The following is a 16,066-nucleotide window of genomic DNA, read 5'->3' as shown; positions in this document are numbered from 1 at the left end:
AATACAAACATAATATATAAATATACAATTATTGCTCGTTTATAAAGACAGTAGATATAACCTGAACTGGCGTAAATTTTTACCAAAAAGTGTTGTGTTTTCTCCGGCGAGAAAGTTCCTATTGAATATCATCGCTATTATTTAGGAGAGCTCTCTTTTACAATTATTAGATGATCTCTAACACTGTTAGTTAAAGTAAGATGTATTTGACTGTTTTTTTTTTATACACAATTTTATGTTTTTTTATATGTTTTTATATACAATAATTTTATCTTTTAGGGTTAATTCGTTTACAAGATTTAGTAAGAACTCCAACAAAGAATACTGAAGTTTATATACGACAAGCAACCCCGTCTACGTATAGACATGTGATGGACGAACTAAAACAAAGGGAAATGTTTAACATCATTATCGATACAAAACCAGAGACTATTCAATTACTTTTTAGAGCGGTAAGTGCAAAAACATTACTTGTTATTTTTCTGTCCCATTTGTTGACCCCTGGGGTATTTTATGAGCTATTGAAATATTACATGTTATAGCATTACCTAAGCTGATAGTTATACAGATATTTCAAATTATATAGGTGTATATCTGCTTTCAGCTTTTTGTAAGATTTTGGAAAAAATACTAAGATATTTATCAGATAATAATATTCTATGCTCTTCTCAATATATATTCATAAAGGTATATTAACCGAGCCGGTAATGCACGAACTTTTAGTAACATAGAAATGATTCATTAGGTTGTGGTGAACATGCCTTGACGAATTTTCTTTCATGTCACCAAGAATTTTCGCTCCGTAATTCTGAACCTAAGTCCTATGGGCCTTCATCACAAGTTCATATTTGTTTCTGTATCTTATATTTCTAGGAAGACGACATGATTGTGTTGATAAATCCTGATATCTTCGTTCGGATACTATCCTAATTTATTACGGAATTATTCAGGGCTCTGTCCTTGTGCCGGTCCTATTTCTCTTTTTTTTTTATAGTTGACCTGCCTGAAACCTTGCCTCTTTGTAAAATTATAATTTTTGCTGATGATTTTAGTAATTTTGTTTTCTCATTAAAGTCTATAAATTCTTTTCTATAATCTTGAAATTTCGTTACTAACTGCACCTTATTGGTACTCAAGTAATTTATTAGCTCTTACTGAAGAAAAAAACATGCCAATATACGATTTTTTTCTTGAACAGGATCATCCGTGACATATGGGTTCTTTTTTGTCTAATGCCTTTACAACAGGTTGATTAATTTAAATTCCTTGCCGTTATTCTGGATGAAAATTTGTCAAAACGAAAATTTTGTCGAAACGGTAATGTCGCTTAATAAATATGCAAGAAGATTTTCTTTGAATGTTTCCCGAAGTACTGGTATGCTATCACGTTTTTGTCATTTTTCGAAATCACATTCTAAGTCAGACATTGGGGGAGTTAGAGGGGGAAACCAGAAATCTTGGAAAACACTTAGAGTGGAGAGATTGGGATGAAACTTGGTGGGTAGAATATGCAAATTAACGTGATTGACGTAATTGGACTGGATCCGCTCTTTTTGGGAGAGTTAGGGGGTCCAGTGCTATGGCGAGTTTGGTACTTCTGGACGTGCTAGGACGATGAAAATTGATAGGCGTGTCGGGGACCTGCACAAATTGACTTGATAAAGTTGTTTCCCCGATTCAACCATCTGGGGGGGAGGGGTTGAAAGGAGAGGAAAAATTAGAAAAAATGAGGTATTTTTTACGTACGAGTAGGTGATCAGATCTTAGTGAATTTTTATTTTTAGAAGGACCTTGTGTCTCAGAGCTCTTATTTTAAATTTCGACCGGCATTAAGCCTCTGATTTTCCTTTTAAATCAATCTATTGATTCATAGAATTTCGCTAGAGCTCATGCCGTATGAGCTCTCGGCTCTTCCAACCTCGTCACAAGTGCTATATGAGCTCTTAGCTCTTGTTTTCTTTGGCATATCATTAACAAACTTAGAGGGATCTGGAAAGTCTTGAGTTCATTAAAATTTGGAAAATAATGATAGAAATATATACAATTGTCTTTGCTAATGCCATGAAAGATTCAATTTAATCAAACTCCAAAAGGAGTTCCTTAGACTATATTTGTTAGCATACCATGTAATCTATTAGCCCGCCTTTATTTTTGGGGTAAATTGAACTCACCTTGATTTTCCACACAAGTGATGCCAATTTGGGCCCGCCAAATTTTTTTTATCCCCCTTAGATTCACAGAAAATCTTTTTTGGTCTTCTTATGGACTAATACCTTTTTCTTCTGTTAAAAAAAAAACTAAAATCAAAATACGGAATTTACCCCTATAGTCCCAAAAATATATTCCCCCAACCCGCAATTTTGTGAATTGACACCACTGGCAACATTGCATTCCATTCATTACGAACTTATTTATAATTTAAGGCTGTATCCACGGCGCCATCCATAGAAAAAAACTCCACCATTTAAAGTTCCACTCTTCGTTTCAATTTCTTAAGAACTACTCTTGTAGCAGAAGGGCTGCTTAATTGAATAATAAGCTTTTTTAAAGTGTAAAAAAAACATTAACATGAAGAGCAAGGTATTGAGGAGGGGGCAACCCTTTCATACACAGAATAATTTCTGTTCGTTTTGAGATTTAATGTTACTCCATTCTTTCAGTTGAAAGAGCACGTTTTTTTTGTATTTAATTATTGACAAATTTGAACGAAACATGTAACATCCTAAATATCATATTAGCAAGAGAAAAATATTTAACGTCGATTCACTTGTTTAGCATCCTTCTTTGGAAAGTTCAATCCAGATTGACAATCAGAAATGGGGCGTACAACAAGAATCTTGACGCTGGCCCCTTTGTAACTGAAACAACGCTGACGAATCAAAGACACGTTCATTGAAAAGACCATCGTTGAGCATAGGTGCAATAATAAGTGAAAGAGAATGATTTGATACTGTAGTTTGAATTCCTAGCTATCAAAGAGGCAATTAGTTTGAACTAAATTACCTAGTTCTAAATAAAGTACAAAAATCACACTTCTCATCCTGAATATTCGTATTTGCAAGAAAAACAGTTTGATCTCCGAATTAAGACACTTTTCTATTACAAATGACATCAAGGTTACGCTGACGAATCGAAGACGCGTTCACTGGAAAGATTACGACTTTACTTGCCCATGAAAAAGATTAGAAAGAAATGCGAAAGGAAACCCTACGCACAATATTAGCTAACAGAAGAAAAATTTGTTCTATGTAAAGCTTAAAGAGAACCCGTCTCATCCTAAATACTTACATTCGCAAAAAAAAACAAACAAAAAACAAATGAACGATTTAGCGCTTGTTTTCCACATTTCGCAATTTTGGATATGCGATCCTTCTTCAAAGGAAAGTCGTTATAGCACGACACAAGAAAGCCCCCAAATCGTTCAGCCGCCTAATTTGCGTACTTAATCTTCTGAAAAATTATGGGGAAGCTCCGACGAGAAATAAGCTTTAAATAGAGCATAAAAAGAAGATTTCTATGCAAACGTTGATAAAACAAATCACGAAAATTTTCATGACAATAAGTATTGGGGATTCGCCGTGTCACTTTTACAATCCGTATTTGCATAAGAAAGTGGTTTATCCTAAATAAAATATCTTTTGTTTCTAATGTCTTACATCGTTAAGTCTGAAAAATGTTCTGTGATTCATTCAACTTTTCGCCTTTTCCTGAGTTAAATAAAAAAATGTAAGTTTTTCCTACTGACTGTAAGAAGCAATATAAAAACTTAAAACAAACACAAATTATTCCTTAGACTACATGAGGGGGCTGCCTTCTCCTCAGCACCCCTCTGTTCACGCTAAAGTTATTTAAGTACTTTAAAAAAGGTTCTAATTCTAATTACAAGGCCCTTACGTTTCAGGAATTGTTCTTAAGGAATTGTGACAAAAGTTACAACTTTAGGGTAAAGAGCGGGGTATTCAGGAGAAGCCTACCCCATCATACACCAAATAATTTCTTTTTGTTTTAAATGTTGTCTAACTTTCAGTAGAAAAACTTTTTTTGTATTTAATTTCTGATCTTTTTCACAAATAATCCCAGGAAATCTATCTCCTTCAGTGGGAAGTCCCCCATGAGAAATTCCTTCATAGAAATTTCCTCCTGTCTAAAATTCTTCCCTGGAAAATAACCCCCGGACAATTACATCCTGGCTGGGATTTCTCCCCAGAAAATTTCTTGTTGGCGATTCCACCTGAAACATACTCCTTAGGATACCTTCATTTGAAGAAAGGCTTGTTTTTTATTTAATTTCTGATCATTCTTCAAGTCATGATGGAATCCCCCCTGCGTGGAAAATTTTTCCTAAGAATGCCCCTCCCGCTAATGGAAAGTTTCTCCCGTGGAAATTTTTACACGGAGAATTTCTCTTGGTGATAATTTGGAATTTCTCCAATGGGAAATCTCCCCGCATAAAAATTTCCCACATTACTCCAACTCCCCTGAAGATTTTCCCTGACAGTTCCCCCAGAATGTCTCCAAATGTAAAATGGGGTTGTTAACGATAAAGTCAAATAAATTGAACGAATGTCAAATATGAATTCTGGCAATTTCTCCCCGTGCAAAATTTCCCCTGGAAAGGGAACCCCAGAAACTTCCAGCTCGACGGGAAAATCTTCCTAGAAAATCAATCGCCAGAAAATTTTCCCTCCTGAAAATGTTGGTATGCTTCCCAATAACAAATACTATCGACCTCTCAACAATAACGAACAAAATGGATCTCTTAAAGTTTTGATTGATCAACTTTGGGAGAAAAGGGCGTAGGAGGGGGGCCAATTGCCCTCCAATTTTTTGGTCCCTTAAAAAGGACACTAGAACTTTCATTTTCCATTCTAGTGAGCCCTCTCCCAATCTTATAGGACAATTGGCTCGATATGATCACCTCTGGGTAGAACAAAGAAATAACATCTATGATCTTTCATCTGGCAAAAAATATATAATTCCACATTTTCAAAGATGGAAGATATAAAAAAAAATCTACAGTAGGGTTGTCTGATACACTGAATTTGATAATGCAATTGTCAATAAGATCCCTTGACTTTTGGGGGATGTATCCCCTCTTAAGCACATTTTTAGCCTGAACATTCATGTTTTTAATTTTAACCAAGCAGGGCCCTACCTTTAAGACTTTTGCTGGCATAAGATTACAAATAATTGAAAAGAAATTCTGGTGACACAAGCAATGAAGCAATAGTAGGGTATAAAACCAGTATATAATTGAGCAAAATTATATAAAACTCAAACCCTCACATCTTGTTATGAAATAGGAATCGAGAAGAATCGTATGTACGAATGAATAGCTAAAAACTTCAGCTATACACAATATGGTTACTATTAAAATTATTTCAGGTCAAACACTTGAAATTATTAGTTTATTGACTTACCTAAAAGAAAATAGCAGTTAACCTATTTTGATTTATACATTCTTTCAGTGTTCCAGTTGTATTCACATATTCACAGAAGGCTAATTGTCTTCTGATTCTAAAAATGTTACTTTTATTGCTTAATATTTTCTCTAAAACAACGAATATTAAATATATTTTGTTTTTTCAATGCTTGTCAAAACAGAGACAAAATTATAAATAATATTGAATTATAAAGTTTTTCTTCCAATCAAATTCACGCTAAAGTGACAAATTTTCCTCTTTTATGAGTTTCATGTTCTGTTCAAGTTGTTTGATGCTTTTATGTTTAGTTCCTAAACATGTAATGTAAGATACCAAATCACTGAACAGAAATTCTGGCAACAAAGTTTTCTTCCATTCAAAGTCATACTTATGGACCAAAGTTTCATTCTTTACCAGTTTCCTGCACTGTTCAGGCTGATGTTTGGTTTTTCTATATTTGGTTAATCAAAACATACCAAAAACGAAAACTCACTAAGCAGAGATTATGACTTTTTTTTTTTTTTTTTTTTTTTTTTTTTTTTTTTTTTTTTTTTTTTTTTTACTGAGCCGTTCAATATGTGGAAAACCAGTAATTTTTTATTTATGCTAACATAAAGCACGCATGTATCGATGTCATTGGTAAAGCTTTTCTCCGACCATCGAATAAATAAAAGCATTGGAAAAGAAGCAGAGTTTCTGGTTTAAAGAGGTCGCTGCCACACAGAAGGGATTATTGACAATGCAGAGAGGATGTTTAACGTATATTAAAAAGCTGGAATATGAAAAAAAAAATACTAAAACAAGAACCTAGAAGCTCTGATTATCTTATTCACTCTTTGAATTCCTTGTGCAAATTACGTTGTTAAAACTTTTATTTGTATTTTTTGCCAGAAGAAAGATCATGGATACATGTTTGTTTGTTTTTTTCCCCGGGGGTGATCTTGTCGACCCAGTGGTAGTAGCATATCAGGAGAGGGCTTATTCAAATAGAAATTAATAGTTCTACTGCCCTTTTTAAGAGACCAAAAGGATTGGAGGGAAGCTAGGCCCAATCCCACACCCATTTTTCTCAAAATTGTATGATCAAAACTCTGAGCTTGCAATTTTGTTCAGCATAGTTGAAAGGCCTGATGACTATGTCTTTGGAGATAACATGACCTTCTAGAGCCCCTAGGAAAGATCTTTTTTATAAAATTTGCCCATTGCTTAGGCATACTGTTTGTTATTAGGAAGTTTTTCTGGCGGGGGTGAATTTTCTGCTGGGGGTGGTGTTTGTAACGGCAAGCATTTTACATGAGGTGGGAGTTTCCAGGGGGTGAATTTTTTTGGGGAAATTCTATCCAGTTTGTCTTTTCAGAATTTCTATATGATATCTTCTTATGTCTTGATTTCTCTTTGCCGACTTAACTTTATACGTGAAAATATTAAGGGTAAGTTTCCGGGTAAATTTTCACCAGGAACTGAATTGTTTAGAGGATATATTCGTGGAGGGATCGATTTTTCCGTCGAGGTGGAGCCATATTTATTGGCATTATTTAAAAACAGTCAGAATTAAAACTTAAAACAAACAGAAATCATTCCGTATATGAGGGGGGTTGTTCCCTCTCCACACCTCGCTCTTTACACTAAAGTTTGAGTTTTTTCCCAATTTCTTAGGAACGACTCCTGAAATTCAAGGTTCGTTTAATTAGAATAATAAGAAGCTTTTTTAAAGGACTAAAAAGTTTAGCATGAAGAGCGAGGTGTTGAGGGCGGGGTAAACCACCTCATATAAATAGTGATTTCCCTTCGCTGTAATTTTTAATTTTCTCCCTACTTTTAGTTGAAAAAAAAAATTGCTTTTTTATTTTTAATAAAAAAAAAGTTCATTCCTAGATGATACGAAATCGGAATTTCCATTTATTTTTCTAAATTTAACACATCCTCACAATGGTAGCAAATATTTTTCTTTAGGTATAAATGCTACTAAGTTACCTTGAAGCAGAAGGCTATAAAATACAATATTTATTATGCGATTATTTCGATATTTATTATGTCGATATTTATTATTATTTCGATATTTATTTCGATATTTATTATTATTTCGATATTTATTATTTCGATATTTACATATTTATTATGTTCGACCCGTTAAATCAAACAAAGGATAATGAGCACTCTCTTTTTCAGATTTTGCAGTTACAGATGAACGATTATCGCTATCACTATTTCTTCACATCTTTGGTAAGTAATATATTTTTTTGCACCTAACGAGCATTTATTTATTGATTAAGTACAAAGGACATAAAATAAAACATGTTCTCCCCCCTCCAAGACGTATTTGAGGTCCATTCGTACCTGAAAATAGCGCTTTTCTAAGACATTCTTTTCTTTTTTTTCCAATTATGACAATATTAGGACTGTATCAATTTTTTGTCAGTATTGCAACGTTGGAGCGAGGAATTAAATAAACCAAACTAATTAGTTAAAAAAAACTTGAAATCTGTACTTGACTCCCAGCCATGAGACAAAATAGGGTTTATCCTCTTTTGGTGGTCGGAAACCAACTGAAATCTTATCACAAACTCCCCCTTAGAGTTTGAACTGAGAGGGGTAACTCGCCCGTAAAATGTAATCATCAATTACAAAAGACTGCTACACCTTTAGAGGAAAGCTATACCTTATTAAATAGTTTCATGCTAAATATTTTTAGCTTATTTTTTGCTGATTTCCTGCGTTTCTGTATATATTAATTCAGCACCCCCTATTACCAAACCTTGTTTAACCTTGCCATTCATATGGGCTAAAACGATTGATATAGTAAATTCAAATCTTATAGGCCCAGATATATCAACTTTATGCTCCCAAATATATGTTTTTAATTTGTTTACGGCTTGTCGATGAACTTCTCTCGGTTTGAAACTCAGAAAAAAAATCCTTATTTCAGTTGCTTCAATTCAAAAGGGTGCTGTGGGATGCTCTTCAGAAAATTAAAATTTATATTGAACCCCAATACGACAAAGTAGCTTCTATCAATTGATATTGGAAGCTACGGTAATGACAGTGATCAAGTACGGGTCTGGAAAGTGAGCATTTCGAAAGACGGAGGAAGATATGCTAAACATTTTATAATTAGTCTTAGGTACCAGTTTGACTGAATGTATGTCAAATAATAAGCTTTAAAAAAGGTTTGGTTTTACCCTACCTCCTAGGGCAGTAATGAAATAAAAGTTTGATAGTGCTAAGGCAAAATTTACTGATGAAAGATGACACATTGCTGATGATTGTACTTTTTGACCATCTTTTTGGCATCTAGTGCCAAATGAAAAGCATATTGCCCCCTAATGGGGTGGGAAGAGTTCTAAAAAGAAAGATTTAAACAAAACTAGACCTACGTTGCCCGGGCAACGTGAAGTGTTGCGGCAACCTTTGTCCGGACCGACTAAAGTGGTGCGAGAGCAAAACTTTGGTTTTGTTTCTTCGCTATTGATCAGTAATCACATGATCAAAGGCTATTCCTCATTGTTTGATAAAACAACAACAAAGTAGTATCGAAAGAAGGGACTAAATTGGCTTTGCAGTCAGTTGAACTTTATCCTTTTCAATCGTAGGCATCGTGAAGGATGAAAACTCGGAACAATATCTCATATAATCTAGTTGGTATTATAAAGCTATCCCTAACTTTTCAGGATCACAATACCATAGATGAAATTCTATTAATTATTACGAAACTATCTCATTGTTTTACATTCTTGTTTGTGCTTGTTTCTTCACTATCAGTTAAATGATGAAGTTGTCAGCCTACCGAAGTTTTTAAAACGGTATGTTCAAGCAAGAACGCAATCATTTGGTTATTGCCTTTGGTCACAGGACCAAAGGCTATTCCTCAGCGTTGAAAAAAACAACAACTACAAAACAATATCGAAAGAAGGGACTAAATTGACTTTGCAGCCAGTTGAACTTCATCCTTTTCAATCGTAGACATCGTGACGGATGAAAACTTGGAACAATATCTTATATAATCTAGTTGGTACTATAAAGCTATCCGTAACTTTTCAGGATTAAAATACCATAGGTGACACTAGTTATTACAATTCTACCTCATTGTTTTACGTTATCGTTTGTACCCGTTGCGTAAACACTCAATTCTGTCAGATTTAAAGAGATCGAATACAATGTGCACCAATTTGCACAAATTTCTAGCCCAAAGTGAACAGATTCTTACTTACAAGTCCCTCTCCCGTGATAGACATCAAGTTCACCGGAAACAAATAAATGGGTACACAAACTAGCAAAAATTGCAAACCCCTCATCGCTGAAGATGATTGTAGCCCAACAGCCGATTATTACTTACAAGTCTCCTACATGTCTTACCACTGGAACCAAATTGGTTTAATCATCAAATACACCGGAAACAAATAATAGGTACAATAACTAGCAAAAGTGGCAAACCCCTCATTGCCGAAGGTGATTATTACCTAACAGCCGACTGTTGCTTACAAGTCCTCTATATTTCTCACAATTTGTATTGGCCTAGATTTCGTTTCAGTGTGTACCTTACTACTGAAGTTGTCAGCCCCTTAAAACTTTCAAACTGGTATACCTCATGAAGGAATTTTTGTAACAAAAAATGAATGTCACATACTTTGATGAGCTCATTAAGAGCTCTCAACTGCCGTCGAAAAAAAAATTATATCTGTCTTAGTTCAAAAGTTGATTTTTTTTTACCGTAGGCCAACTTTCTAACGTCACCACAAAGCTCCAATTTCTTTAGCAATGAGAGAACTTTTAAAGTTTATTAGGCACATCTCATACCATTTCTCTACCACAATCCCAAGTCCAAAAAACCGAATGATAAACTCAGCTGAAATCACGAACAGAAATGGGTAGAAACAATAGATGGCAGCACTTTCGGACCCGCGGGAAAATACCATATTTTTGCTTCTGTAAATTTTTCGATTTATCATTCAAAGAAGATATATTGGCTGTGAGGCCGGGTAACTGCCGCATATATTTAACACTTATAGATTTTAGTCCATCTTCAATTTGAAAGTTGTGCCTGCCTGCTTGCCTGCTAGAACGGAGCTTTCCACTGGAAAGCAGAAACATGGTTTGATAAAACGAAAGCTTGGCTGCACAACTTCAGATATTCCTCTCTGACTTAGGCTATATAACTCCACTTTACTTCGCACACCATAGGCTATGGTTCGTGGACAAGCAAAAACCGTCCTTTTTTGGCCCCAGGCAAGAGTTTTGCGGAGCTTTCCAAAATGTAATGTCATATTCATCAGTCCGACCTGATGTCCCCACTTTCCGTAAGAACCGCACAGGTTAGACCCAGTTTCCAGGAATAAGCCGAGATCGGTGGCATAGGAAAAGAAAAACCGGGACAAAACCAAAGTGTTGCTCTCGCAATCTTGGCAAGGTTTAGAGTGAGAGTGGGGCTCTGAATAGAGGGGTAGAGGAGGTACATGCGCAGCTGTCCTTGCCTCAGGTGGCTTAGTGCTGCAGTGCGTTCCTACTATTATTGGTAGTATTCAATTCCAAAAATATGTAGATGTGATAGAAATTTCCTTTTATTGAAATTACTCTTTGTCTTCTCCCCTCGCTAAGAGAAATACCAGGAAATCTATTGAATTAAAAAAATGGGAGTGAAAATAGCAGGGATTAAAAATAATATTTATTTTTATTAAAACTTATCACTCCTTATCCGAGATGCTTGAAAAAATCTTCTATTACAAACAAGTGCTTTTTCACAACAGTGCAAACAAAACCCAATGATTGTTCTTCATTTTTTTCTACTCAACCGTAAATTTTTTCTGTGTAACATACCGTCATATGAATTGCCGCAGCAATTTTTTTTTCGTTTTCATTAAATTGTTAAAAAAAGTGTTCAATGATCACACAAGGAAGTTTGAAAAAATGTTTAGTTTATTTTCTCGTAAATATTCCCACTGCAAACCAAATTTCCTATATACAGCACCATTTTGGAAGATTTCTCATAAACAGATAAACGTAAACTCATTTCAGTACAATTCAAATTTGCAAAACATTTACTTCATTTCCCCCTGTGGACCATGAATTCAGCACTAATCCGCAAATATAAAGTAGATGATCCAGCAATAGCTCTATCAAACGTATTTTGAAATTTAACCGCAAAATCGGTTTTCATTCATGAGTGACATTAAAACATAAAATGAACAGAAATTATTCCGTATATGAAAGGGGCTTTTTAACAATAAAAAGTTGTTTGTTGTTTTAAAAAGTAGAGCTGTAAGAAAGAGTCAAACTTTAGCGTAAAGATCGGGGCGTTAAGGAGGGGACAGCCCCTTTCATATACGGAATAATTTCTCTTTGTTTCAATGTCTCTCCTTACTTTCAGTTAAATTTTCTGTTTTTATTTAATTTGCGAATGTTTTTGAATTAATGCAGGTTTTAATTTTGGCTCACCGTACATGAATAATTAAAATAAAATTTGCATATTAATTTTACATTTTTGGCTAGATGGCTTTCTCAAAATTTTTGATAAGACGACTACGAGAAAAAAGGAGCGTGGGAGGGGGCCTATTTGCCCTCCAGTTTTTCCGGTTACTTAAAAAGTCCACTACAACTTTTAATTTTATTTACGAACGTTTTTATAAGTAATAAATATACGTAACTTACAAATTAACTTACGTAACGAACTTCTAAATTCGTATATTTTTATTACTTATATAAGGGGGTTCACCCCTCGTCAAAACCTCGCTCTTTATAATAAAGTTCGGATTTTGTCCCAATTCTTTAAGAATGACCCCTGAATCACAAAGGCTGTTTAATTGGAAAAAATAGCTCTTCCGAAATTACTAAAATACTTTAGCGTAAAGAGCGAGGTGTTGAGGCTGGGACAGACCCCCTCAAATGCGTGATAATTTCTGTTCGTTTGAGTTTAAATGTTGCTCCTTACTTACAGTTGAAAAAAACTTATTTAATTCATCATTGTGTTTTTTTAATGCTGGAAAATTCAGCGCCTCCTATATGGAATATCTTTTCCCCCATGATAAATTCCTCCATGGAAAGATCCTCCCACATAACCCTTCTCCCTCGACCCCCTCACCACCAGAAAAATCCCTCTGAAAACATCTGTACACTTCCCAATAACCAATGCTTTATGTAAACAATGGGCAAAGTTTATGGCTTGCTGCCCTTCCCCCGGGGACTCTTGGGCGATAAGTCGTCCTTGTAGATATAGTCATTACATTTTCCGACTATGCTGAACAAAATGGCTCTGTCAAAGTTTTAATCCTGTGACTTTGGGAAAAAATGAGCGTGGGAGGGGCCTATATATATATATATATATAATATATATATATATATATATATATATATATATATATATATATATATATATATATATATATATATATATATATATATATATATATATTTAAATATATATATATATATATTTATTTAAATATATAGGGATGAGGTAATAGGCTAGGCTAGGTTAGTTGACATACGGAATTTGAGATAAATATGCATACTAGTCAGATGATTGTTCGATCAGACGTAAGTCGATATCTTATCTATTTTTTTCTAAATATAACGCTTGGCCGTCAATATTTGCTAAGGAAGCATGATTGCACTTACGTTCCACAAAGTGCTTTTGCTCTCAATCAACTAAGAGAAATAGATTTTATCAAACATTTCGTGGTAGCGAACTATAGAAAGGAGCAACCCGGCGCAATAGTAACTGAAACTCTAAAAAACGGAACTATAATATCAAAAGATACATAAAAAAGATCGGAGTTTTATGCTGATTTTCAGATTAAGCCCCGAAGTCCAGGTCGATGATATTGACTTCACAGACGACTTAACAGTGCTTGATTCGAGCGAAAAGTAGTTTCAAGAATGACTTGACGAGGTCACGGTAAAGGCAGACCATCTTTCTTACGTTTCAATGCTGATAAAACCAAATGCATGGCAACTAGTGACTTTCCTCTGTCCATTAAATGTGGCATCCAAAATGTTGAACAAGTATACTCACCAGAAAAGGACAGGCAAATGGTGCTTTCAATAAAGTCAAGTGTGGAAATTTCTGAAATTTTCACTGCATCTGAAGCTACGCCTTTTCAACAGCAATGTAATGCAAATACTGCTCTACGCAGCAAAAACATGGCTCGTAAATCAAGAACAAGAGACAAGAGTCCTTGCATTTGAAAACTCGTGTCTTCGCAGAATATTGAACATCCACTGATGACAGAAAATGACAAACCAGTCCATCCGTGAAATGACGCAATAACTTCTAATAACCGACATCGTCAGATTCATAAGCTGGAGATATTTGGGACACGTCCTACGTATGGATGACCTTAGATTCTCAAAATTTGCTTTACGCTGGCAACCACCAGAAACTCGTAATCGGGGAAGACCCAGAAACACACTGCGATGAACTTACCAAAGGGATCTACGAAAGCTGCACATCTCCGGTCTATCAGAATGGGAGGACATTACTGCGGCAGCAAACATGAAAGAAGATTGGTGGCTCTTCCTTGATACCCTAGGTGCCTCAGGAGGTACAGTCTTAACTAAGGTCTAAGGAAGTATTGCTCTACTATTATTTAAATTAAGGATATTAAGGCAAAAATTTTAGGATGTATAGAAACGATATGGAACTAAATGGAAACACACTATGCCCACAGAGGTTGTCAAGAGGACGTATCAGATATGCTTCAGGAACGGTTAATGGTATTAAGCTGAAACTTTCAGCGCGTATTGAAGGAATTATTGAAGAAAAAAAGATGCAATGCGCACACTGCTACTAATGTTGCTACAACTATTGCTACTACGCAAGCTAAGGGTATTAACGTGAAGCTTTTAAGGAATATTTTGACGGATGTTAATCTAAATCAAGATAAGCTATGACCATCTGGACTTTCAAGAAGGTGTTAAAGTAATATCTCAAGAATAAGTTGTATTATTAACTTGGACCTTAAGGGTAATTTGTGGGGGATTTTGAACTAGCCAAAAGGCACTATGTGTATACTTTTAATGCTATCACAACAGTTACAGTAAATAATGACGCTAAGGGTATAAAAGTGAAACTCTTAGGGAAATTTTTAGGAGGAGTTTCAATTAAATGAAAAAACCGTGTATGTTCAAGGTTTTCAAAAGGGTAAATCAGCAATATCATAGGCAGAACCACTCTTCAATTACATGAAATATTCTTGAGACTTGTAAGGGAGCTAATTTGGTTCAAAATTAGAAATTCTAGGGCCCATTTTAAGAGTAAAAAGTGACTGGAGCGCAGGCAGTCCTTCTCTCAAGCTCAATTATTTTCTAAGCACATTCAGTCAAAATTCCGAGACAGGCATTTTGTTCAGCATAGTAGAACGATCTAAAACACATGTCTTTAGGGATATTGGGCATATCAACCCCTACAATTCTGTAATTGGCCCATTATTGTTTGAAAATAAATATTGCCTTAAAACTAAACCAAAACGTAGTGTGTTTGCGGTTTCGGATAAGTTACCTCAACAATATTTAGAGAAAGAATAGGGGTATAAAGTTGAAACTTTTGGGGCTAATTATGTTCTGGTCATAAGGGAATTGGGGGTATCAGCCCTACTCTTGTTGATTTTGATCGTTTTGAGGTTGACTTGGCTATTCATTGTGATTTCTATTCCTTTTGGATTACATTTATTTATTCATAGCGATTTGTGCTAGTTGTACACATGGAAGATCATTTGAATTTATTTCTGCTCATTTTTGGCTTACCGCCAAATTAACTAAATTTAAAAGACAACTTTCTTGCAACTGAATAAAAGGAGTAACATTAAAACTTAGACACAGAAAAATTATTCTGTATATGAGGGGGCCACCCCCTTTTCAAAATGTCACTCCTTATGCTAAAATTGGACTGTTAAATGACGGCTGAAACACAAGCGGCTGAACTAGAATAAGAAATTTTTTTTAAACACTAACCGATCACAAGTTATTCAGTAGCAACAGGTTGGAAATCAGGCTAAATCTTAAAAGAGAGCGCTGGAACTTTCAATTTACAATTGAAGTAGCCCCTCCACCGCTCCACAAGTGGTGGGTGGAGCTCGTCCGGAACGAATCAGACCTTGGTCTGCTGACCACGTGCCACTGGATATGGGGGAATCCTCTAACTAAACGCTGCACGCTAAGGGTGGCCTTTACCTCACAAGGTGGGTGAAGCCCACCCCAGGGACACTCAATAGTTAGACTTCTCTAGCTAATCATGTCCCAGTCCTAGGGGCGGATGGGCTTGTGACCCTCCATCCGAACCTAATTGCAACGAATAGTGATGTTATTGCCTCGGATGATCTACTTTCTTTTTACCCTTCAAGACCTCGGCATGTCCCCGGACCGAAATTTGACCATCGTTTGAACCTTATTGACCAAGGTGGTCTTCGCCTGGCCATCTGGATCGTTCTGACCTTTAACTTCCCTGGAGCGAAGTCAATGCTTGGGATAGAACTCAAGCGTTTTAGTGTGGCTGTAGCAGGCGAAACTGAAGCTCTTCTTATAGGAAACGACTCTGAAGACATTGGTGAAGGCTGTCACCTAATCTGGTAGGGTGATCAGAGAACCAAAACTAATGGAGTCGCACTTGTGCTAGACTCTTGGACCTGGAGGTGCCTCCTTTTTCACGAGCAAAT

General features: G+C 35.5%; 1 protein-coding gene across 1 annotated transcript in view; it reads left to right on the top strand.

The window, feature by feature from the left end:
• LOC136034056 (glutamate receptor ionotropic, kainate 1-like) overlaps positions 1-16,066 on the top strand; it is a 126,825-nt gene that overhangs the window by 86,338 nt on the left and 24,421 nt on the right. Inside the window, exons 6-7 of the mRNA XM_065715170.1 lie at positions 280-452; positions 7,593-7,646. Of these exons, the coding sequence (XP_065571242.1) occupies positions 280-452; positions 7,593-7,646 (227 nt within the window). The remainder of the gene's footprint in view (positions 1-279; positions 453-7,592; positions 7,647-16,066) is intronic.

This window comes from Artemia franciscana, chromosome 2 (genome assembly GCF_032884065.1).
Source record: "Artemia franciscana chromosome 2, ASM3288406v1, whole genome shotgun sequence".
NCBI classification, from domain to species: domain Eukaryota; kingdom Metazoa; phylum Arthropoda; class Branchiopoda; order Anostraca; family Artemiidae; genus Artemia; species Artemia franciscana.
Note: the sequence above shows the minus strand (reverse complement) of the source record. Positions and strands in the feature narration are given on the sequence as shown.